The sequence below is a fragment of the Gymnoscopelus braueri genome (assembly GCF_963280865.1).
Source record: "Gymnoscopelus braueri genome assembly, chromosome: 18".
NCBI classification, from domain to species: Eukaryota; Metazoa; Chordata; class Actinopteri; order Myctophiformes; family Myctophidae; genus Gymnoscopelus; species Gymnoscopelus braueri.
The window spans coordinates 22,538,219-22,564,678 of NC_137618.1; the positions used below are offsets into that span (position 1 = coordinate 22,538,219).

General features: G+C 41.8%; 2 protein-coding genes across 3 annotated transcripts; both read right to left on the reverse strand.

Annotated features, from left to right (window-relative positions):
* Positions 1-206: 206 nt before the first annotated feature.
* txndc9 (thioredoxin domain containing 9) lies at positions 207-3,207 on the reverse strand. The gene is made up of 5 exons (XM_080412441.1): positions 3,165-3,207; positions 2,323-2,530; positions 1,547-1,665; positions 1,005-1,259; positions 207-724 (listed from the first exon to the last, which is right to left on the reverse strand). The coding sequence occupies exons 2-5, from the start codon at positions 2,485-2,487 to the stop codon at positions 610-612; spliced, it is 654 nt and encodes a 217-aa protein (XP_080268567.1). The 5' UTR covers positions 2,488-2,530; positions 3,165-3,207; the 3' UTR covers positions 207-609.
* A 1,060-nt stretch (positions 3,208-4,267) lies between these two features.
* On the reverse strand, positions 4,268-24,397 carry rev1 (REV1 DNA directed polymerase). Of its 2 annotated transcripts, none has more exons than XM_080412785.1 (22): positions 24,081-24,397; positions 21,161-21,237; positions 19,900-20,032; positions 16,794-16,962; positions 15,737-16,291; positions 14,720-15,630; positions 13,430-13,528; positions 13,194-13,310; positions 12,363-12,489; positions 12,106-12,234; positions 11,728-11,882; positions 11,516-11,635; positions 11,167-11,387; positions 10,873-11,045; positions 10,553-10,782; positions 10,249-10,439; positions 9,663-9,923; positions 9,194-9,293; positions 8,939-9,102; positions 7,075-7,225; positions 6,878-6,980; positions 4,268-6,212 (listed from the first exon to the last, which is right to left on the reverse strand). In XM_080412785.1, exons 2-22 carry the CDS (start codon positions 21,224-21,226, stop codon positions 6,101-6,103), a joined length of 4,287 nt encoding a protein of 1,428 aa, XP_080268911.1. In that variant the 5' UTR covers positions 21,227-21,237; positions 24,081-24,397; the 3' UTR covers positions 4,268-6,100. The 2 variants fall into 2 exon arrangements, with proteins under 2 accessions (XP_080268911.1, XP_080268910.1); XM_080412784.1 differs by lacking the exon at positions 24,081-24,397 and adding an exon at positions 22,006-22,057 and having other exon boundaries at positions 21,161-21,236.
* Between the last annotated feature and the right edge of the window lie 2,063 nt (positions 24,398-26,460).

The window sequence follows — 26,460 nt, forward strand, 5'->3', positions numbered from 1 at the left end:
TGTTAACAAGTAATTCAGTATTTTAAATGCACCCTCCTTTGTTTCTGAATTAATAAATGTATGTTAATACCATCTTTTTAATCTTGGCTGCATCTGTTAACAAGTGCACTGAAAACTGCTAAAAATGACAATGCAGTAAGCAATCGGTTTCTTTATTAAGTGTAGTATGCACACACATCCCAAGCCAAAAAAATACATCAGAAAAGTATAAAAACTAACGTGTTCAATGGATGTTTGAACTGATACTTCAAACATCATACAACAGAGCATAAATTTGATATTACCGTGGTACAGTAACTTGACCACAATTACTGCAGATGTTGGGATTTTTTTCCATAACTAAGACTGTAATACAGTTCTAAAAACAAGTCAGTTTGATTAATGAAGCCAGGTTTACTTTCAGATTACTTGTCCTGAATTACACTGCACTGCAAAATTCAAAATGCAGGGCTAGACAAAGATATGCTTAAATTAAAACAAATACAAAAAGTTATTTAATTGGAACCATGGAAGACTGATAGAGGTACTGATTCATACACGTAGAAAGTGAAGGGCTGAAAACTAGTGAGGGCCTGTCTCCAAAACGTTGTGTGAGATTGGCAGTACTTTCTAGTCATCATCAGAATCTGATTCACGACCTCTCCCTCGGATTGTCTTCTTCTCCACCTTTGTGAACTTCGAGCCTGGCTTCTTTGTCTGTGACGGAGGCTCCATTCGGCTTCCACTGAGGAGGAAAGAAATGCCATGATTTAGATTAATTAATGTAGCATAGAATTTCCATGACTGTATATCTGCAATCAACGGGTTTTAGTACCCAAACATAAAGTACAGGTGCATATTTTCACAAGGTTGCTTATATGATTGGATATTCAATGTGTCTTTCATGAATTTACAACTATATTATGCAATTTTGCTAAGTCTGATTAAAATCCAATCACTCTGGACACGTTAACTGCAGGTGTTAATTTAATTAGGATGCTTTAAAGTTCAAAATACATGTTTACCTGTAGTTAATTACATCTGCACATCCAAGTCTCCATTCCAACATCTCTGTGGAAAACTCATCTGTATTTCCCAGGTCAGCAAATCCAACAACATAGTCCTTGGTTTTACCATCGATCAGTAGGGCCAGGGTAGGAATGATCTTGATCCGCAGCCTCTCTGAAAGGAAGGGGGCTTTCTCCACATTCAGCTTGATGAATTTGGTCTCAACATGCTTCTTTGCCAGGATAGCCAAGTGTTTGTCAATAATTTTACATCTGCAGGAATGGGTGCAATGACAGGATGACAATGCAGTTGCAAAAACAAACAATTCACCACATTTTTTTTTACGGAATTGTCTTTATTTTTTAATGCAGCATAAACCTATGTGAGTGAGTATCATAACCAATGTAAAAATACAGCACTGCATGGTGGTGATAAAACGCTGGTTCATTGATGTTAACTTGATCATTATAAAACAGCATTTAAACACCCAGGTCCTAGAACCAGAGCTCTATGACATTGTTAATAGAAAGAAAAAGGAACATGCTTGCCAGATGCTTACCTGAAGGTGGAGTCTCTGTAGAAATGACAGACCATATTCTTACTTTCCTTGGCCTCCCCGAAAAAGTCTTTCTCGCTAGGGATTTCTCTGTACTCTCCATGGCCTTTAGACAGATATTCCTTGAACAGAAAAAAAAACTGATGAGTAATGTAAAACAAGTGTGTCTTCTTGTTCAGAATGTGGACACTGTGTGACAAAACTGCATTTTATGAGACATGATGAGTAACTCTAGCCCCATGAAATGCATACCTGGAGAGCGCCCATGTAATTGTTCAAACAGCGTGAACAAGCCAGCAGCAGCATATCAATCAGACATAAGATTAGACTGTCTAAAAACAGTATGCAACTGCCAACAATCTGCATGAATCAGGTACTACAATAAAGTGGACAATTACACTCGAAGGTCATAGCGCTTTGGACAATGCATACAAGACATTTAGAGTCTTGCACACAAGTGAACAGAGTGGCCAGGAATGCACAGTCTCTGAAGCATTTCCCATTGGAAGAGTTTTGTTCGAAAGGATCAAAACATCATGATTAAAGTAAAGTGACTTTTGCAGTGTTGCATTTTTTAAATATAATGTACATGTTTGTCTCTGCTGCACCTCTGAAGAAAAAAATACAGGTGTGCACTGTGCAGATACTTTTTGAACTATTGGAAGAACGGAATGTCATGGAAAACTTACAACAATTTAGAATCATTCAAATGTAACGTGTAAGCGTTACTTAATACTTTGTACCGTTGTGAATATGGATAAGTAAGCCCTTTCAGATACCTGTTTCTGTTTCTGGGCTTTCTTGAGTGCATCCATTCGCCTTTCCTTCAGTCTTTCCAATTCATCATCATCCAATTGATCCAGTTCTCTCAGCTGAGCATCCACCTGCTCCTCTGCCATCTTTGCAGACTGCTCCAACACCTTGGCTAGGATCTGAACGTCCATGATTAGAACCTCTCGGAATCCTTCAGTCACTCGGTCTCTTAACCTGGGTGGACAAAGAGAGTAGAATTTGAGCCATTTTATCTTTAACGCACATGACATTCAAGAGGGGAAAGCATGGTTAAGAATGGGGATACATTTTTTTATTGTCGATTTAGCGTGAAAACTACACACATTTTAACATCCTAATGAGCTACTACACAAGACAGTTGCTTGCTTGATGCTTACAGTAACAGACGAACCCATGAACCCCACTGCAGAGCTAGCCCTGAAACATGACTGCGTCATGTGAACCATGGCTACTGCAGAGCTAGCCTTATTATTACTTGTCTATTGTATATTTTGAAAATAGGCTTTTGTTTTGTTTTAAAAACAACTAATGAACGCTATTTGACTAAAACATTGTCAACTTCCGATGAGGTGTACCCGGCAATAATGTGAATACCAGGTTACCTAAAGCACAAATTGACTAGCAAGCCTAGGTAATGCTCGCTAGCATTAGCCTAGCGGCCCTAGCCAGTTATGATAGTCAAAACAAAAAAAAGCGTCTATCTACGCAAAAAAAGAGCAAATTACGAGTAGTACAAATCATAGGCAATGATGTATGTAGCGACAAATAATGACACGTGAAGAACTCGGCCGTCATTTATAAATTCCCCTATTAGCTTAGGGATGCTCACCAACAACAAACACACCGGTCTGGTCTGCGTAGCAAAGGGTGGTTCTAATAGAAGGCTCTGGGTGGGTCGAGAAGAGTACCAGTGTTGCCACATTTGCGAGAGAAATAAGCAACCAGGTCTATGAAAACAAGCCCAAAAGAAGCAGGCCACAGGAACACATTTGAATCTACATTGAATTTACATCAGCTATTTGAAAATAGTTATATTTTCAAAGAAGAATCTTGGAAAAATGATGTTTTTGAAACATTTTAAATACACAAATGGGGTCTGTGGTCAAGTTAAGTAGGCTACATGAAAAAGTTTGAGAACCACTGGTTTAAACGACGTTTAGGGAGCGAAGCAATCCCAAATAAGAAACTACTATCCTTTAATAACAAGCCCAAAAAAAACACAACCCACAACTGCCAATATAAGTCGCTTATAATAAGCAGACATGGCACTACTGCGACGAGTATCTTGCGTAACACACCCGTCACTACTGAAAACACCATCATCCGACCAGAGCCTTCTACTGCCTTCTACTGCATCCGACTATACCTTTATTTTGAAATCGGAAGTCAAATGTTTAGTCGTCCGACTTGATGCATGGAGGCTGACTTCACAAAGTGATGCTGCTCTCCTGCTAGTCAGTTAGTTGTCAATCTGGGAACCCATCGCCAAATGAAAAGAGCAGAATCTGTTCTTGAGAGATTAGTTAGTTGTTGATGCTTGCATCTGTCATAACCTCGAACAACGCCAGATATCTATGCTATTTTGTGTTTATGTGTTATGTATTTTTCTTTGACAAAATGTGAAACCATAACCAATCCAGCACTCACAATCAGTGGTGGAAGTACTAGTAATGTATGTTATTAATAATCTAAATCTGAAAAGTAACTAGGCTGTCAAATAATAGTAGTGGAGAAAAAAATACTACTTTCAGTACTTTTAGTATACTATAAGTACTACTTTTAGTATACTATAAGTACTGAAAAATGGAAACGCTCAAGTAAAGTGAAAGTACTGATTTTTTTTACTGAAGTACAGTACTTTAGTAAATGTACATACGTTACTTTCCACCACTGCTCACAATAGATGGGGCTCAAACATCAACACATTTAAAGCAGAGTTTAAAGTTTATTATCAAGATTTAGAAAACATACAAATGATGTCACAGCTTCAGGTCTTCAGGCACAGGCCAGTTGTGGTAGGACATACTGACCAATTTGAACCCTGGCCATTCCCTTTTTGAAAAGACATGGCAGGTGAGGAGAAGCGAGCTCTTGAAAGTTGAGTCTGCTGTGGTTTAAGTTACATTCATTTGACCAGTATTCAAAATGTCTTACATTGAATGATCGTGTTCCCATACATGGATATTATTATTTGAACAACCGTGTCACACATCATCCTTACCTATGCTGCATGATTATCGACTTACATGATGAGGTCACAAAAAGAGTTATGCCCCGGTTATGAGTATTTGGCTTCTTGTCCTCATTACTGTTCAGCCATCTTTACATTATAGGAATGACAATGATGAGGGCAGCTCTCTGGCTTTATTTACACAGGAACAGAAAATAGGTCGCATAGTGTTAGAAGATCTTTTGTTCCTATGTAAAAAAAAGAAAAGAAAACAGTCCTATTGTTTTATGTGACAGGTGGGAAAGCCACTTCAGAATACTGAGATCCATTCCAGACATTGTTACATGCCATAAGAGGGGGCATCCCACTTATATGTGGAACAATCATGAAATGCATAGGTTATTCCTTGATTGCCAATTTGCCATAACCCCTCTCCACACCTCCAATCAGAGTTGCTTATGAGAAATCAACAACCAACCTCCTGGCTATATGTTAAGTGCTTTGGCCAGCTTCTAAATTTCCATGTTTGCACACTGATCATGAAACAGTTAAGGAGCGAATAGATTTAGAAGTAAAGACAGTTACTAAGAATACACTATTTGTAAACAATACAAGAGGAAAAAACCTCTACATACACTTTTTGTTTTGAAACTTTTAACAAGAAGGATTTGGAAACCTTATTTACATGCTATAACAACAAAGTTTGGCACTTTTTTTTGCAGAAGATACAAGGAAAATCACAACAGTTACGCAGCAGACCATATCGCGTCTGCCTCTTGGATAATTCACGGTCCAATATTGTAGAATGATGAAAAACAGAAAATGAATGAATATGTTGTACTTTCCATTTCCACATATTTCCTGGTTGGTGTACAAAAAGGTGGCTCATTCAAAGCTGGGCATTGCAAGGAGAAAACAAAATCGCCCATGATCCTTATGAAAACCCCCCGTCCCCCTTGGCAGAGATATTTAAGCTGATAAAGACTCTGGCATGGCTAAACAAAATCAAAATGCAATATGCATACAAATATTGTATGATTTTAAAAATGTAGTCCATGCATCATTTACTGTATGTAATAATTAAGTTGAATGATTTTTGCAATGTTGCTAATATGCAAATTTCTGGTTTTGATGAGGTTGATGTGTTTATTAGGAGGAAGGTTCCAGCCCTTCTTACGCTGCGTGATTTGTCCCTCGGAGAGAGTAGAGTGAATAATGGGAAAAACGTATAAAATACCATCCTCCCTCTGTCCTATAGTGACAGAGTCGAATTGTTGTATCATATAGAAAGATATTGTCATAGTGTCTGTCCTTAGAATAATTAGTAGTCTTATTGTAGCCAAATGTTCTGTGATATCACAGTGAGAAGAAGGAGGTCCCGTTGTGAGATCTCCGTACCACAGAACTCTTTCCGCTGACGTAATCATCGTAGAAAAACATCTTTTCAGTGTCATAATACCTCCTCCATTGACGGGTCAACTGGTAACAGTGGCAGAACAAATAGTGATGATGTAATGGGGAATAAAGGCTAATGTATCCCCCGTAGTACGACAGAGGATAAATTAAGCTTCAAGAGAAATGGGACTTCTCTTCTTTTACATGATCTTCAGGGTGCTACCGTACGTTTGCTGCACGACCACCTGCACATTGTCCAGGATGAAGTCAAAAGCCATGCTCCATACCGACTCTACCGACTCCTGCATGAGCCTGTAAACATAAATAAGTGTCATAAGACCTGGGTAATATGTGTCACAGTAACAACTCCATTGATAAGTAAAACAAAAAGAGATATTTGTAATGAATAAATACACACACATATCTATCTATATCTATATATATATACATACACATACACATACACATACACATACACATACACATACACATACACATACACATACACACACACACACACATACACACACAGTACATATACTGTATATAATAATGAACACCAAAACACTTTGGAGAAGATGAAATACTGATATTTGGTCCATAAATATGATTACAACAGAGGCTGGTGGACTGTACCTCAGTGGCGTCTCCAGGAATTACATGTAGGGCAGGCAAGATTTTTAACCCTAACCCTTACATTTGCATCGCTATGGGCGAGGGTCACTCTGCTGAATGGATACGGTGGTGATTAGCTGCCTGCCCGTGTGAATGAGACGGGTATTGCTACAGACTGCAGTCTCATGTCTCACCCCTCTCGTGTCAGCGCATGGGAGGCGGAGCTAATGGCCCGACGGCCTCTATTCTCTCTGTTTTTCAGTCAAGTCTTTTACTTTATTTTTCTAGGAGAGGCGAGACCTTAGTAGGGCAGGCGGCCGCCAGTCCTGCCTCTACAGTGGGTACGCCTCTGCTGTACCTACCGTTTCATGTATTTGATGACCAAGTCCAGCTTCTCCAGGTCTTTATCCTCTATTAGATCAGTGCAGTATTTCACTACCTGTAGAATGTCCTCCTCCATGGGTTCTGAGAGAAAGAGAGAGGATGCATAACACTCACAAACTATACATACAAACCACATGCATTTTCAGGTGACCACAGTGGAGCTGTCAGTTATTACCTGATATGGTAGTGACCCATTCCCTCATGAGTGTTCTGATGTCTGTTAGGTTGTAGGCTCCAGCCAGGGCTGGAGCAGGGCGTGGGGTGAATTTAGGCAGAGTCTCTGGTATGTCCTGTTTTAGAGATGACGTGGAGGGACCATTTTCAGTCTGGGATAAAGGGAGCAGTGGTTTAGTCAAGTTCCACATTAACTTGACTGATGTACCAACTTACCGTAATAAATCTTCAGTTTTGACATTCTAATGCACATCATTCATTTATCTCATCTATATGTTTGGGATTTTAATGCGCCTTCTGAGCTCCGTTCTAGGGATGCAAATGATAGATTAATTAATTAATTGATAGTTGAAAACCTTATCGATCGATTAATCGATAAGCAGCGTTTTTTAGGACCGAAAGGAAAATTCTTGTCTGAAACTGAAAATGAGTGCAGCAACATAATTGCCTTGATGTATATAACATTAACTAGACAGCTAGACACATACACACACACACCTCCCCTCTGGAGTGCTCTATGGGGTCTGTCACATTTCTCTCCAAAAGCCCTTGGATATGATGGAATATGATTAAGGATTACTGTGATTATGGTAAACTCAGTAATCACAGATATCACACACACCATATCTGTAACTTTTGTAAAAAGTGTTTGACTGACTGACTTAATTAATTGAAAATCGATACATTTAATCAAGTAAATTCTTAAGGGTAATTAATCTTTCACACCCGACTGGATCATTCTATCTGTGTGCTTGTATGGACTGATATCTTCAATGTGTCTTCAATTAGTTAGAGGCACCTAACCATATATGATGATATTTCAACCTGATGGTTTTTCCATGTCCTCCCAGGTCACTATACATATGGTTCATATTTTTCATGTCTTATGTTTGTATAATAAAGTGTGTAATGTGTGGTAGAGTTCACCACACATTACACACATTAAGTGACCGTTTTAAGTAATCTGATAGTGTCTACCGTCTACCAGGTAGACGGTAGACACTAGATATAGAGTCGAGTTTTTGCCAGGGACTCCCACACAAGATTTGAGTTACAGCAGATCAGATAATAGCAGATCTAGATCTGCTATTTTCAAATAGCTGATGTATATAGGGTTAAAGTGGTTAAACAGATTTTGATGCTATATTAACACATTCGGTGCCAGAATTTTACAATAACAGAGTACATTCGGTGCCAGAAATCTCACCGTTGAGCTGCGCAGCGCTGTTTAAGCTGTAGACTCCACGACGTGCATTCCATGTGAAACAAAGCATGCGTGCATTTTGCCCGATGGTCCTGGCTAACGCCTGGAACGATAACGTCTTTACCGCGGGTCACAATGGCGGAGCGATCGTGCATACAAAATGAGTCGTTTTCCCCCAACGTAAAAAGTTTCGGAGTTATAGGGGTTTTAGAGAAGGAGATAGAACGGAAGCGGATGGGGAGCCATGTTTTTGGCACGGTGATCTATAAGGCCCTTCCTTCTCAGATTCACCGTGGGTGATTCCAGAGCTGCTCCAGCCCCTCCCGTGTGGAAAAAAACTAAAAGACACCGAAGCGCTACTCTGTGAAAACACGGTTCAGACCGTGTTTGGCACCCGATGTGTTAACTAATTAGGCTGGGGACCCTCTGGAACACCCTTAGGGATCCCTGGCGGTCCCCCAGACCCCACTTTGAGAACCACTGACCTAATCAATCAGATGGCCTATGACTGGAATACAAATGGGGATAGAAATTGGAGATAACTTGCGGCCCTTTGCAGTATGCATATTGCTCATATTTTGAAGAGACAAAAATATATATACATTCCTAGTCCATACCGTAAATTATGACTTTATCAAGTGTACAATGCTTCTGGGCGTACCTTTAGTAGGAGTTTGACTGGGCTATTTCCTGTGTGACGCATCTTCAGAGGGGATATTCCTTTCTTAGCAGGGCTCCCAGCATTCTTCCTCTTGTATCGCCGTTTTACACGACCGATACCAACCCCAGACTGCTTCAACTGCAATAGTGGATTCCTTTGCTCAGCTGTGGGTAAAAAAAAAACATGCATCACATCACAAAGCTGCAGTACCAAAACGCGACATAAAGCCTTAAACTCTCTGGTCCTGGCACTTACCCATCTTCCCCTGGGGATGGACATTCTGTCTGCGGTTGTATGCAGAGCGCAGCTCTTCCTGAAGCTCCTTGGGGAGAGCAGCAAACACGTCCGGGTCAACCTACAAGTGATTGAGTTAAATGCATCACCCGTTACCAATTTCCAAATACAAAATACAAAATAACCATAACATAAAAATAAATCACCCAGAATCTATTTATTAAATTAACATTTTAAATCCAAAAAGGCTCCCAAGCTGCAATATGAGTAGGAAACAGGCTGAAAGTGTGTGGAGATGGCATTCAACACTCAACACCAACAAAAGTTTAACCAGGAACCAGAAAAAGTCTTCAGGCACTCTTAAACATGGTAAAAAGATGAACATCTTTAACAGCCTTCATTTAAACAGGCATGTAAACACACCACAATGCAAGCCACCTTCAACCTTTCATTGAGCCCGGTCAATGAGTTCATGAGTGAAGAGTGGTACCTGGGAGAAATCAGGAAGCTCCAGCACGATGCCCGTAGAGCCCGTCTGGTCTGGGATCTGCAGAACCAGGGTGCCTACTGGCTGTGTGAACAGTGGAAGAACTGAGGTGGAGGGCGGAGGTGGAGGAGAGGTGGGAAGAGGAAGTGCACGGGAGGAGGTCTGTGGACTGGGAGAACGGCGCAGACCTTCTCGATGAGTCCATGACTGCTCCACTTGCTCCCTCAGCTCTGCAGGCAAGGCCTCCAACACTGACCGGTCCACCTGTTCAATCATGAAGGCATATGATGTGTCAAAGTCAAATGACGACACAATTAACCCTTTAAGACCTGAGGCGATTCTTAAAAATGTTTTCTAAATCCTAACATCCTAACAGTTTTTTTTTTTTTTATCTGAAAAATATTTTTTCAAGATTTTTCAAAAATAGCAGATCTACAAGCTCATAGCGCGGCACTCGGTGCCGCGCTATGAGCTTGTACATCTGCTATTTTTGAATAGCCAAAGAAAGCTAAAGTGACACAGATGTGTTCCAGGTCTTGATGGGTTAAACTGGCAAACCATTGATGTGGGACTTATATGAAGACTTTACCTGTGAGGGGGAAGGAACTTCAATGCTCAAGTTGAGACAGGATCGTGTGCGGTGTGGCGTCTGTGTCGCAGGTGGATCCTTGCTTGTCCCGGCAATTGGCTCAGAAGGGGGCAGAGCATGGGGACAGGCGCCTGACGATGGGGCCGCGGTGGAGGATGTTTGTTCCTGATTTGTGGTGGGTTCAGCAGCAGCTGTAATGTTGGTATTGGATTCCAATAAGTCAGAGACCAATACACATGACTTGAAAGCATTGTAGACAGTACGCAGACAAACACCACACAAGAGAACCACTGTATATACAGACCTGTGTTCTTGGACTGGACAGTGATTTTCTGGCCTAGAAACATGTCTTTGATGGAGCGTTTCTGGGGTCCTGAGGGGTCCTGAGCGACAGAGTGAGCTCCTTCAAGAAGCTGCATCTGGATGCCCACCCCCCTCAGCTCCGGAGCCTGCAGCTTCATGGCGTGGGACAACTTGATGACAGCTGAAGCGATAAGCTGGCCGCTGTCAGTGGGCTGGGCCAGCGTCACACTCCTGACAGATTAAGGAGACAGGTCGATGACATGCAGACAGACGCCACACATTGTCTTTCATAATAGTTATTTTTGGTGATGTTTCATTTACCTGGCTAGGTTGTCACATATGCCATGACCACCGTACTTTGCCGGCTCTGCGGGGGCTCCCGCCTTGCGAATCATGACCTTCAGGGTCACTTTGCGACCCCGTAGGCGTGCCTCCTGGAGACGCTTTTGAACCTCCATGGACAGGTTGGTCATGAAACGTTCTGCCTCGTCATTCTGTTCAGAATATCAAATTAAAAAGGTGTTTAAAAACAGATTAAATAAAATGGGAAAGAAGAGATAGCATGTTAATGGTGAACGAAAAAATAAGTAAGTTAGAGAGTTAATCCAATCGAACCCCTGTGAAGCGGATGTTGTAGTTCATTTCTGCAGAGACAGACTTCCTTTCTTTCTCGTAGCGGACTGGTCGGTCATCCAAGCCCCTGCAGAAGCGGTAGAGCGTTTTTCCGGTGCGGGGTCCAAACGCCTTCTGCAGCTGAGATATAGTCACCTGCTGGAGGTCACTGCAAGATTTCACACCCATTGCAGCCAACTTTCTACCCATAACAGGCCCCACACCTAAAACAGAGGCAAACAGTGTCAATTAATATGTCTTTTGTATTAACTTGAATATTTACTCTGACCCAAAAAGAAGGCCTTATTGTACTGTATTCGTAGGAATGACCAGCAGGTGGTGTCGTTTCTACCTGGCAGGCTGGTCACTGACAAGTCCCTGATAAAATCATCCACTTCCTCTGACTTCAGGAAGTACTGCCCATCTGGCTTGGCCTTTCGGGTCGCCAACCGCGCCAACAGGATGTTGGACCCTGGATAGGTGAAATGCCATAATTGGTTTCCTAGGACTTAGATGTATTTTATTAACAGAGACAAGAGGTCCAGGAGGGACCCACTCACTCACCCATGCCCACTGAGGCAGAGCAACCCGTCTTCTCCTTGATGTCTGTTCTGATGGCTCTGGCTAGCTCTTCTGGGCCAACACCCAACTCGGCTAGCGAGGCGGCACCATCTATCAACACCTCATCACAGCTCAGTGCCTCAATGTCATATGTATAACTGCAAAGGACATGGAGGAGAGGTTTGATTCGTACAATGTGTGGCACAGGAGAAGGGGAGACGGATGGAGACAGAGAATGGAAGATCAGCTCAATTAATATACAGTACAAGAAGCCTGAGTGGTAATTTATCTATTTGTAAATCTGTACAAATTTGTAAAATCAGAGTTAAATTAACAGCGAGGATTTTGCAGTGTAGATAAAGGAGGAGTCTCACATCTTACCTGGCTAGGATTTCATACATGGTGAGAGCCACATCTTTGTAAGCCTCAAAATCATATGGGACGGACTGTAGGGCAGGACACAGTTGTTTGGCCTTGCCAAACATCATCCCATTCCTCACCCCCGCCTGCCTGAGAGATGCAACCAACCAGACATCAACGATCCCAGTATCACAGACTACTTATAAATAAATGTATGTAAAATGTGCAAGATCAAGAAAAATGGTGGGTGATAACTTGTTTCTGTTCATCTATATTACCTGGCCTCATAGCTGCAGGATGCAATCTCTGCCATGGAGAGTGTGGTAATATCCTGGTCCACTCCGTTTGTGTGGACGACAGGACTCTCTGGTGGCAACGTTCCCACTAGGTTCCCATCATGACTCTCTGACACACAGAACAAGGGTGCATTCAGTATAGCCAGACACAGCAAAACATGAGAAGCATTTGCATCACTTGTTTGAAGTAGGGTTTGGTCAGAATAATTAATCAATAATTTTATTCATTCATGATGGAATTTTGTTTCTCTTCTTTTGGGACTACAACTGTTTCATAATTGATTTTAGGGTGCAGGTCTACTGCTAGTCTCTGCTGAATCTTAAGCCTTCCATTGTTACCAAACTAATTTTACTGCTCTCAGTTTGGAGCAAAATAGGCTGCCTTTTCAACTCGCTAAATGATGATCCTTGCAGTGGCAATGCATCATAAATGCTCACATTTTAACCAACTAAACTTAATGAGTAAGGGTGGGAGTCAGGTGGAGTGAGGGAGACCAATAGTTAAGGGATGTGAGCTCTGATGGAGAAGAAAACGCATTCGCAATTTAAGATTGCGTAAATAAATGTCTAATACAAAGACACGATATTGTTTCCAAGAACAATATTTACTATTTGACACCTCCCAATATCTACACAAACCTGGGTTTGACCCTGCCAATAGGAAAATGTGGTGCATTGGGCACCTTGTTGGCACATTAATTACCTATCTGGATAATCAATAATTTTCTTCATGCCACCCACTGATTATTCAACAATGAAGAAAGGGTTGTGCACATCTGTTAGTGTGAAATGGACAGGGCACGACAACCTCACCAGACTGAGCAAGGGATCTCTTCCTTTGGTAGTACTGCTGCTCCAGCTGAGGATCAGTCCCAGGTCTAAGAGCCACACGACCTGGCCCGCGGCTACTGGTCACAGCTACCGGTTTCCCTGCGAGAATACCACGAAATATATGTATTAGGACCGCATGGGTTTGATTGGACGTTTGTGTAATAGTATAGTGCCATGAGAATGTGTTGGTTCTAGACATACAGTAGATCGGCCCTTGCCTTTTAGCTCTGGTCGATGTCTGATCCCCACAGATACAAAAAAGCAGTCCATGTCCACATGAAAGATGCAGGTCTTGACACTTAGAGATGCCAACGTACCTAACACAAATACACACAAAGCGTATAGAGGAAGACATTGTGAGTAGGGCTATGCAATTAATAGTATATGAATGAGATTAAGATGTTTGTCTGCTGCGATATGCTAATCACAAAAGATCACAAATACTGGATTCCATTTTCTGCTGCAAGTGCACTGGCTAATCAGGTGTTCACATGGTCTGACAAATCACTACTGAGCGAGCTTCGAGTAGTTAGACCAGGGGTAGGCAACCTTAGCCTACCCCTTGGCACAGGGGAGGGTAATCACTGGCATAAGTGCGAGAAAGAGAGGACTTTTGGTTTAAAATAACATTTTATTTCAGAAACCTTTTAAGTCCCCTCACATCTGTATGCAAATTGCCTCCTGCACATAATTCTACATTAATTCAAACTCTGAACTCTGACTGGGGAGGGAGTCTGGGAATCTAATGATCATTACAAAGTCCTGGTGTGACAGAACATATTTCAAAAGAAGAACGTTTTTTTTTTTTTATGGACAATCAAAATCTGTTGGAAATATCTTATCTTGATGTGGTGTAACGTTGATATGGCACGCTGACAAACAAGAAAATAAATACATGGCACTGCATGTCAAAAAGGTTGCCGACCCCTGAGTTATCATCACATATGTGTTGATTTATTGATGTGTAAAAGTGTGATAAAAGTTATTTAGGAACACAATTCTCAACGTATTTGATTTGTTTATGTATACCCTTGGCACCACACAAAGAATAGGTATTTAATGTGTAATGCTGCTTGCAATCAAACTGTAAATCACAAAATAATATTTTTCATAATCATACAGCGATCCAGAATACAGCAATATGCATACATTGTCTTCACAACCTAAAAAAAACAAGAACACGCATTGCCTGCATGTCCACATCAACAACATTACTAGGTCTTCAATGAGAATTCTCCCACTGGCAGATCACGGGGGGGGGGTGCAAGACATGAGTAAATTTAAATAATTGAGAGAACAGATTATGCTCTATCTCATATCAGTAGTGATGATTACACCTGTGACAGTCACAGAATGGCTACATTATGTGTGGTTTGAATCCATCCAATGACATGTCTTGAGATATTAAAGCCTGCAAACAGACTATGAGCACAGGAGGTCTGAGTGTTGAAGAGAACTTATCTATAGGGAAAAGCAACACTAATCCACAATTGGCATGCCTTTCCTACCTTGGCTCTCGGCCGCACACGTCCTCAGTCGGTCTTTGCCGGGAAAGGTGGCCCTCCCTGCTGTCCGTCGTCTGCTATGCAGTTCATTGACGTACTCTGAGAAACCAATTCTCCACGTGGAGATCTGGTGAAAGCGTGAGTGAGAGTAGAACTCTGAGATAATACCCTCCGTCTGCACAGCCATCTGTTCCACAGACGACACGCTTTTGTTGGCGGGAGTATTAGATGGACAGGTACTGGCTGATAAGTCGTTTGTTTTTGGCGAGGTGGAGTTCGATGAAAAGGCATTGTGGTGACCTCCATTCAATCGAACAGCAGAGGACGAAAGGGAGGCAGAGGAGGAATAGGTCTTTCCAGGGGTAGAGTCTGACTGATTTGGCGGCTGAGTGCATGGATGAGGTGGCGATGGGTGGGAGCCTTTAGTGGCAATGGCCTCCTGATATGTAGGTGGTGGGGGTTTGGCTCTCTGTTCACTGGCTGTCTGCGAGTTGGCCAAGGGCGGAGAAACGAGGGAAGGGTCAGGCCTTGGAGGGCTGTGGGGGAAAACGTATGGGTCTGGTTTGGACTGGTGGTGCACTGGGGGGCTTGTGGGTCTGGACTGGTGGTGCACTGGGGGGCTTGTGGGTTTGGACTGGTGGTGCACTGGGGGGCTTGTGGGTTTATACTCTGGGCTCTTGAGTCTGCATCGGGCCATGTCCTTGTCACAAGTAGTTTGATCAAGATTAGGGGAAAGATCCAGAGGCTTTAAGGCACCATTGACAGGGTGAGTATGTCCATTGGTTAGGGGTGTTTCCTTTGACCCCTCCAGGGCTCTAACATCACAGGGATCTTCACTTCTCCACTGTTGCACTCCATTCATTTTAGAGTGGAGTGTCAAGTCTAAAGAGGTCTGTAATCCATGTGATCCATTTCTGTGAAACAGAAAGAGATCAACAAGAGAAAGAAATGATAAATATGTGTCTTGATAATGACATAACACTGACAATATGTACAGAAAACATTTAAAAGAAAACTCACAATTTTATGTCCTGTTCCCTGTAGCTATGCTGGAGGGAATTGAAGGACAAGGTAGTCTGAGGTGGTGTGTGGCTTGGTTTGCACTGGAGACTGGGATTAGAGGGCATGAAACTTGACTTTGTGTGGCTGTAAGGTGGCGGTGGCCGGATGCAGTTCAACATGGTGCTTGGTTTAGAGACAGGGTGTAATGCACCGTAGTGTTTTGGGTGTGCACTGTCGTGCCTGGCCTGAGGGCCCTGATGGATGGATGCCAAATGGATTGACTGGGGATTGAGACAGCCAGGTTGAGGGTGGAAGTTGTCTGGACGCAGCTGGTTGCAGTTGGGACTGGGGTTATTTTGCCAACTGGATAAGGGCTGCTCCTGGTTGAGGACAGGACCCTTCATGCTGCCCTGTAGCGGTTGAAGGTTTGGATGGAAACTGTGCAGCGGCACTGCATGGCTGGGTCCCGCTGTCTCATGGTTCTGACGCAGATTTGCACTCGGGAAGCTCAGTCCTTTCTGTTTAGTGTAGAGTTGGTACTGCAGATGAGACAGGAGACGCCCAGCCTTGATGCTGTTTTTAAAAGAAAAGATGTCAAATTAAAGCACACAAAGAGACTGAAAGCACAGCTAGCGGCCCCCAGATGTCTTGCTGATCCACATTTCCTGGCAGCCCGTTAGATTTTTTGATATTATGTGTACAATTTGAAATTTTGGCCAAAAGGTGGTGCTAAAGGAAAGGCCAAAAAATCAGTAGGGTTCATCATCCGGGAAACATGAAAGTACATAGCAAATTCCATTGGCATGTGTAGCCAGTCTACACAACCTGAGATCTCTGCCTATAGATACGTCTGGAGACATCTATATTCAATGTAGGGGATAAAACTGAGTGGAAACAATTAAGAGATTAAAAAAATAACTGCATTGCAGAACCAATGCTAAGCTTTTAGGGCAGTCCTTCATACTGAGACAGTATTAGGAAGGACTTGATCACTCAGTCTGTAACATGTCTTTTGGACTGGCTCCGCTGTTGCGGCACAGCCCAAACATTTACATCAACTTCAAATTCAACAAACCTGTCAGTGATCCACTCTGGTCGGACCACCTTCTCCCCCTTGAGCTCCTGAATTTTGGTGTTGGGCAAATTATTGGCAATGATGTGGGTGGTCTTGACTCGAGAATAGTAGACATGGAACTGGCCCCCATGCAGCATCATCAGTCGCCGCATCTCATCTGCACTCGGGTCTATTCCAAAACGACAGGCCATGTGGTTAAAAAAACGAAACAACCCAAAAAATTGCAAGAACTAACGAAAGTTATCCTGCTTGTCACCTCGGCCCATAAACATGATAGATGGGTTAAACAATAAGGTGGAAAGCCCATCAAGTTGAAGCCAAGGGCAGACATTCCACAGACTAAGGCCTAGGCTACACGTACATGGATCTTTTTCTAAACGCACATTTTTGTGTGCGTTTGGGCCTTTCAGCCACACGCAAACGGTGTTTTTGGCCGCTAAAACGGATATTTTTGTAAACGGATAAATAAGTGAAGGTTTTCCAAAACATGCGTTTCAGTGTATCTGTGTGGACATCCGGAGATTTTGAGAAACGATGACGTCATTGCGCATTCGCACATGGTCATTATAATAATAAATAATATAATAATACAAAAACACCAGACCGCTCATGGTCATTATAATAATAAATGAAGAGATAGAGAGCAACACTTACAGTCTATGAAACAAGGCACGCTCATTTATGGCAAAATAATGTCATAATTAAATTAATAATAAGACAGTGGTGGGAAAAGTAGCTCATTCACTGTGTGACGAAAACCCTCTTTCTCTGTGCCGAGTCGGCACAGAGAAAGAGTGCCGAGTAGCGCACACGGCACGCACACAGGTTGAATGTGGGGTGGGTCTGTCGTCCTAAAACACAATCGCCCCGGGTCAAAATCCAGCGACCATGGAGCGGCCGCGGGTGGCCCGCTCAAAAGGTGCGTGGGGCGGGGAGTTTTGGGACGATGGAATGAATTGATGAAGTAAAACTCATCTGTTTGCGTAGCCCCTACGGAACCTCTCCCTCCGCTGTATAGCTCATCTCGGAGCTATACAGCGGAGGGAGAGGTTCCGTCGGAGCTACTGTTTGCGTAGCCCTGAAACATGACTGTCATACCATGACAGTCATGGTGCTTAGAGTCCCTGCTTTATGGTGGTGTTCGATTTTTTTTTTACATTGCCAACTCTCACATGTACATAAACGTTCAGATTTCAAATATAAAGTGCTTACCCCTGAGCCACGGACGTTACAAGGCGATCCGGACCGCGATAAGTACCCGTATCTCCCGTATTGTGCAATAAAAAGCATTTTAATCCGATCGCCGGCCATTTTCTCAAAATTTTCTCCGACGCTTTCAACCATGCGACACTAATGGTTGGGGGGTGTATTGCACTCCGATACATTACAAAAAAAAGGAAAAAAAGAAAAGAAAATGTCCGGCGATGGGATTAAAATGCTTTTTATTGAACAATACGGGAGATACGGGTACTTCTCGCGGTCCGGATCACCTTGTAACATCCGTGGCTCAGGGGTAAGCACTTTATATTTGAAATCTGAACGTTTATGTACATGTGAGAGTTGGCAATGTAAAAAAAATTGAACACCACTATAAACCAAGGACTCAGCGTCATGTGAACCATGGCAACTGTTTGCGCTGCAGCTGCGCCCTAATAATGTTGTTTTCGTTTATGTTCACGTATGCTCAGTGGTGATGCTATTAAAATAATGCAGCTATTGCAGTATTGGGCCTTAACATGCGATTAAAAATATGTATAGGCTATATGTATTTGGCCCCTCATATATAAAATAAATGTAGATATAAAATCTGATATAAAATTGAAACTTGCAGCTGATCAATGCGTTTCTGCGTCTACGTGTGGACAGGGATTTATTTAAATCTTTGTCATGTGGCCAGGGATTCTTTTCAAAAACGGAGGACTAAAATATCCGTTTAGTAAAAGATCCATATACGTGTAGCCTAGGCCTAAGGGGTAAGCCTAAAATCATTCCCTGTATAAGTGAAATCTGAAATTTGGTTAAATTAATTCAATGGTGACTTTATTTAATACAATAAATATAACGCAGAACCATGGCTTCTACCATACAAGGTAAATCGTACATCAAACTAACACAGGCTGCAAATGAACAGTCTTAAGCAAATATCATTGCACAATCTTCTCCAAGTCACGCACATGAAACATGCTGGAGGAAACAAATCACTTTCCAGACACAGGGTCTGGATATAATCAAGCACAACCAATGCATACGTTCCAACTTCCACCAAGAAACACACATTAACAATGTTGGCTAACTTGGCTCATTTACCAGAAATGTCATGTGATTGTTACCATCATACCAGGAACCTTGATTTGTGCATGTAGGCCTGACCCCGTGACTTATGTTCAATGACTTTCTCTCCCACTTTTGTCAGGAGTAGCAAAATACAAAAACATAACTGACAGCCCAAAGATGTGAATTGTTCAATGTGTCAGTCGATATGAATTGACTGAACAACCTAATTATATTTTCAAGGCCTCCATCCCTTCCTTTAATGACCATTAATAATGTTTTTTATTTTGGGATTCCATAAGGACAGAGTGAATGAAGGCTTAAAATCAATAACACAGCAGTTATAACATGAGCACGCTGCAAGCAGACTTTCCTCACGCTGTGATTATTCTCAAGAGATTATTTATATATCCGGTCTATCATGCATATAGACGGCAAGCAGGAAGCTTCGATCAATGGGAAAGAGAGACGTTGCAAGCTAGTGTAGAAGGGTGGGCAGCAGAGTAACGGACCAAAGGAGAAATGTGTGGGAAAATAATGAGAAAGAGTGTTAGGTATGACAATTTGAGTTTAAAGAACAAAAGCAGCAGCGGATGGACAGAACTGTCAACAACCTGTCTTTAATTTGCACAGTGTACACCAACGCTTATGTCTATTAGCTGAACTTTAGATGACCTCACTCTATTGTGCAGGTCTATGAATATAGATGACGGCTTTCATAAGGATGATGGGATGATATTAAAAGGAAGATCAGGCTGCAAGTGCCCGCCTGATCTTTTTAAAATCTGAAAAATGGATTCCATAACAGTGTTACAATTAGCTGGAGTAGTGTTACCTGTATACCCATTGACATAGATGGACACTCCACTAAAGATGTTGGAACACGCCCCATCCTTCTGTTTTTCTCTCGGTGCATCCAATTTAAACTGCTCGTCCAGCTTGGACATCTTGGCAGCCATGTATCCCCCCTACAGACAGAAGTGGAACAAAGACAAAAAGATAAAAAGGTAGGTGAGACTTCTATCTTGAAAACCACTCTGCTTGCAGAACCATTGGCCTTCCATGGCCAGTAATATGGATTTGTTTTTTCTCTTTTCTTTTTTACAAACTACAAATAAATTACAAATCATATCCACAAAAAACATTCTTAAGTTGATGCACAAAAACGATAGCACCTAAGTTGATGAACAAAAAATTTAGCTACCAAGGCACACAACGCAAATAAAAAGCTTTTGGTTTTATGGCTAATGCATGGCAAAATGTTAAAAACGTACCTACACGTTGCAGCACACTTAAAGGTTCGATGACATTCATTTTCACTTTTTTAATTTGTTATGTTTTTTGGGGGGTTTTATGACCTCAATTACACCCAAAAAATCTGAACTTTGAACATTCAGTGGATTTTTTGGGGTCTGGGGTTTTCTGAATAATTAGGCTGAAAAGTAATCTGAGCTTGGCCCTTCGACAGTGAGGTCAGGTCACAGTCGATTAATCCCGCCCACTCTCCTCCTCGCCCCTCCCCTCCCCTATCCTTTCCTTTGGGGGGGGCGGAGCAGAGGCGATGATTGACAGGCAAAATCCCTCACCAGCGACACCCGCAGGCAAAGATTTATTTTTTCATTGCAGTTGAAAAGGCTTTAGAAATGTGAGACAAAAACACCTACAGTGAATCACTGGAGTGGAATTTTCAGTTAAAACTTTTTGTACACGTTTGAAGGACCAGGACAAAGACTCTGAATGTGGTGTAAACATGAATGTCATGATACCTTTAAAAAAAATAATCATTCAGCTATGTACAACTCATTGTTGCACAGTTTATCTACGTACCTTTAGATCAAATAACATACAAAAGGTAAAACATATCCAAGCAATACAGTTCTCACATTCATCCTTTTTATTAGCCTATGTAGCTCTAGTTACCAAAGGACAACACACACCAGTGTCAGAATTAACAAAGAATGTGAAAATATGTTAAATCTGATTGACAGAGGGAGTGACTACTGGGCATTTAAAGCATTTAAATTTATTTTTGCATTACCTGTGTCCCTTTAACAGGAGCATTGCTTTTACCGACAGGAATACTCAGAGATACTCACCCTCTCAGCCCAACCATTGTCATCACTGGCATTGGCTCTCTTCCTTTGCCATCCATCTCGACTCATACTGAGCCACCTGAAAGGATTATTGAAAATATATTTATAATCTACTATTCTATACAGGCAGAGAGAAAACTCCAGCAAGATTAGTAATTATACAAAAGTCAAGACAGCACATTATAATAGATGTTACTATATTGTAATTACTAATTAGCAAAGAGGTTGGGTTCAGTTCCCCATGCATTCAATCAAAACCCACCAATCAATCTTCCAAGTTAAAGAGTTAAAACCTTTGGCATGATAAGGACGACAAGTCACAACATATCTTCCCTATTTCACAACATATCTTCCCTATTAAGAGTGTAACTGCAAATGAATATCTTATGTGGCAGGTCATTTTACAATAAATGGTGGCCATTTTTCTCTTGTCATACTACAGGGTTGGGAAACCCCACCCGAAAGGGTGGCCAATTGTGTGGACTCTTATTTTAGCTGACTGAACACAACGTCAATCAAACACAATCCTGATGTAAACAGCAGATTAAAACTAAACCATTACAATGTCTGGAATGAATAATATGCTACGCTCGGCTTGGGCAAGTGAATGTATTGCCACTCATGCAACCCATATGCTATGGTGAACAGTTAAATATATGGGTCAGACTATGTTTCTGAACATGCCAACAAGCCCTTTCAACTGTGTGTGTGTGTGTGTGTGTGTGTGTGTGTGTGTGTGTGTGTGTGTGTGTGTGTGTGTGTGTGTGTGTGTGTGTGTGTGTGTGTGTGTGTGTGTGTGTGTGTGTGTGTGTGTGTGTGTGTGTGTAAATGATTATTATTTGTATTACATGATCAGCTCTGGCAAGAAGGAGTAGACAGAAAGATGACAGCCAGTCAGAGTGGGGACACATCACTGTCACTGATAAAAACAGGGGTACACTTATACTGTAGTGTTGGACTAACAGTTTCTCTTGTAACCCACAATAATATTGTATTCTTCAACTTTTTCCTCTGAATGTTGTCTGGGGATTTTCCACTATTACAGTGCAGGAGACATCTGTGGTGTGCAAATGTTCACCTTGATGGCCTACCTTAAGTGTATTCCTTGAGGTGTATTGTATTTGCTGGTCTCTCTGATCACACAACACAACATGCCTAGACCCATTCTTGAGAATTTGTATTTTTTTGTTGACAATTAAACCATGAAATGGGCCAACCTCCCACAGTTTTTTTTTCAGATGTCAACTCCATAAAATGGCATATCTGACAGAGCTGACATCTGGCAGAGCTGACAAAATGTTTTTTTTTTTCATTCCACAGTCGTAGTGTGTAGACAATTGATTTTTTAAAGTTGCTTTCTATTATTGCTAATAGAATTACACATTTTAAAACATTTTTTATTTAGTTTGGATTTTGAAGGACTGAGTTGACATGTTATGGTTGGGACACACCAGATAGTAATATTATTTTGTGCATTTATCAAAAAATAGAAAGCTTATCAGAGCTTTCGCAGCTTCCCACCTTTTTTTAAACCAGGAAATGAGACAGGGGACCTTAGGATATAGCTAAACCTGTTGTTTATGCCTGATTAAATTATGTTTTTCAATCTTGGACACAACTTTAAAGGGCAAAAACTTTTACAATTTCTTTTTTTTTTTTTTAACAAAGATGATATTAATAGTACATTCTTACACCTATGTTATCAATACACATGGTTAGTTTTTTTTTATAATACAAAAAAAGGAAACCAGACCAAACATTGTATAAAGCGTATGTAATTCATATATATAAATCCTTTAAGAATATATTTTCAACCAAAATTTGTTTTAAATTAGTGTGCTAATAAGTAATAATTAAAACAAAATTGGTAGGACATGATTTGTCCCCATTCTCTGTGTGTGTGTGTGTGTGTGTGTGTGTGTGTGTGTGTATATATATGTGTATGTATATATATGTGTATGTATGCATGTATGCATGTATGTATGTATGTATGTATGTATGTATGTATGTATGTATGTATGTGTGTGTTGTTGTAATTAGACTAATTACACAAGGTGGCCCTCTTTCATTTTACAGCCCAGGGTCACTGAGGGCATGTTGGACCTCTCGGCACCCTGACCTGAGAATAAACAGGATTAGTTCTAGCTTAATACTATTGTAACATTCAAGCTTGAGGACCAGAATGCAAGGAGTTTTTGTTAAATTCAGACATATAAGAAGTGTTTATGTTATAAAATAATTTGATGGTGAGACTAAAGCTGTCATAAACAGATAAGTTAATACTATTTACAGTAAGGAAATAAGCATATAGGAACTACTCGATTTTAACAGCAGCTAGTTTATTAAGTATTAAGTGGCTTAACTGTTCTACTACACATGGACTGGACTGGTGTCTCTGCAGGTGCAAGGCACTTGCACACATTTGTTTATACTTTTTTTTTTAATGTAAATTACTGTAGCTGACCATTGTCCTTTACTAACCATATAACCCAAGGACAGGAGAAGTGGTCTCACCAAGCCTGACCAAGGGCAAGCCCGGGCAAGACAAGACAGCCAGGCTGTGGTTAAAAGCCAGCATGTCAGTCACAGTGCCAGCCAGAAGAAGCCAGGCAACGTGTAGTGTTGACCACACTAGCCGTAGACAGGCTAAAAAACGTGAGCTAACCGTAACGTTAGTTAATCATGTGTGTCGCAGCGCCACGACACGATCAACACTGTGTCAATTCCAGCAAGTGAATTATACATTGTCTTCTGTGCATAAAACGGTCTGCAGCACAACTACCAACCAGACAATGAACTGGTTGCACGGATCTATAAGTGTGAACAAAATGTGACCGTGAACGTTATCCGCATCAGTTGTAAATAAACAACAGCTCAAAGTGTAGTGTCGGTTCCCCAGCGGAAGTCAGTCACTTGCTTACCTTTTTTATCCCCTCAAACAGGCTTTGCTAGCCAGACTTCTGCAGAGATCCAGCAGATCCTAAATGTCGTGCACACACACACACACACACACACACACAGTCACACACGGAGCAGCAGATCACACCACCAGAGCTGACGCCAAACGATCCCAACGAGACAGTTTTAGATCGACTTCTTAACCTTGACTTAATTGAGCTACAGGCGCATTCTACTGAACCGTGGTCCCATTATTTTGTCATACGTCCACCATGGCTCTTGAAGAATTTCGCTCGCCCTCCCAGTCCCTGTGCTGCTGCTCTCCATTTCTGGCCCGCCTGATCTCGCTTTTTCGCTCTTCCCTACTCAGCCATACACACACACACACACTAGCGTTGCCTGGTTTTGAGAGAGAAACAAGCAACCTATGAAAGGTCTATGAAAACAAGCCCAAAATAAGCTTTGAAAAATTCAACAAAAATCTGGACAAATACATATTAATTAGGAGGTCCTTGACATGAAAATGTTTGAGAAACACAGCAAGCCCAAAATAAGCCTACACTCCAGGACCCCAATGGAAACCATCCATTGGTTTAATCCTTTTAGTATCCTTTTGTATTGAACTGTACTTTCTGTGCTTTTTTTGTTGTTGTTGCCAAATCTGTATTAATTTAATTTAAAGTATTCAATCAATCAATCACTTTAGAAACAGGCCCAAAAAACTGCAACCCGCAACTACCAATATTTACAAGCAAACAGAAACAAATGCCCAAAGTCGCTTATAATAAGCGGACATGGCAACGCTGCACACGGCTCCTCCTCTTGTTTTGCTCGGCTTCACATCATCATGTTGTCACGGCGCCATCGTGTGGAAGCGCCGAGCTCATAGATAGAAGCTCGCCTGCTTTGACGCAGAGAGCAAAATTTGAAGCACACATTGCTTCAATTTCTAGTCATTGTCACTTAATTCTAATATGACGCCTACATGTATTAGCTTCTTACCTCGCAAATCGGGACAGGGTTAAATGTTTGCCAAAACGCGTTGAGGGAACATTTAACTGGCGTCGGCAATCAGTGACCAAGACTGGCCAATAGGTGACGCTTTGCTGTCTAGTCTGTCCCCCCGGGTTGCTTCCCTGCGACAGCCAAGCCGCTAGCCAGCCATCAAACAGACTGTAGTGTAGGCTATTCTCTCTCTCTCAGTGTCTCTCTCTCTCTCTCTCTCCCCTTTGTGTAACTGTCTGGCTCATGATGGCACAGTTGTCCTCAGAAAGCCTGGCTCGTGCTACACAGTCACTGATGGATCAGACCTCGGCCGTGACGCACACGGTGGGGCTTTGCTGGTGTGCAGAATACCGAAAGAGCATCCGAATAATATGGTGGTGTCCCAATTTCACACTGACTGCAGACGATGTGACATGAGGTGACCTACAACACCAGTGGTTCTCAAACCTTTTTCATGTCAAGGCCCCCCAAAATGATATGTATTTGGCTGTGGACCCCCCATCTCAAAAATATTTTGTGCAAGGGATTTAAAAAAGAATAGCAGATCTACAAGCTTGCAGCGCTGCAAAATAGCAGATCTACAAGCTCGCAGTGTGGCACGAAGTGACGTGCTGTGAGTTTGTAAATCTGTTATTTTGAATAGCCAACGTATAAATGGATAAAGTGGTTAAAATGATTGTGATGCTGTATTAACACATTTTGCTGGGGACCCCCCCCCCAAGGACCCCACTTTGAGAACCACTGACCTACACAGAGACCACCACACTGCTTTTCCAAAGTACCCTTGTCCCTTATGCAGCCTTCGTGACACATTTCACAGTGTTATTAATACATATTTTTTAGCAGTTAAGCAGGTGGGCAATGTCAGCTCCTCGAGTGTTCCTATTTTGCTGAGCTCAGGAGACATAGGCCATTAGGCCAGTTCATATTCTGTGAAGTTTAATCAATGCACTAAATAACCTGCAATACAAAATCGATCAGAGCAGTATTTCCTGAATAGTAGCTATTTGTTGACAGATTATTGCTTGTTAGAATAAACTAGGTCATAGTCCTGCAAACTTTGTGGTCTGGAGAGGAAAAACTTAATTGTCTAGTCTGGAGTTGAACTACTTTACAAATGGGATATTATTGATCTATGGCTTGTCATGCCCCTCAGAGCCCCTTATTGGCTGCTCTCTTTAACTGTTGCTATGGTACCAGACATAGGATGCTGAGGTTTCGCCTGCTGACTTCCTATTGGTGCAGAAGGAAGTAGTCTATAGTGATGGAGAATCAGAAAGAGAGTCATGTCTCTGAAGAACAGGTGTGACTAATGAATCTCTTTCCTCTCTCTCTCTCTCTCTGTGCCTGCTTTGTCTCTCTGTCTTTAACTCCCTGTTTGGGTTTTGATACAACTCTTT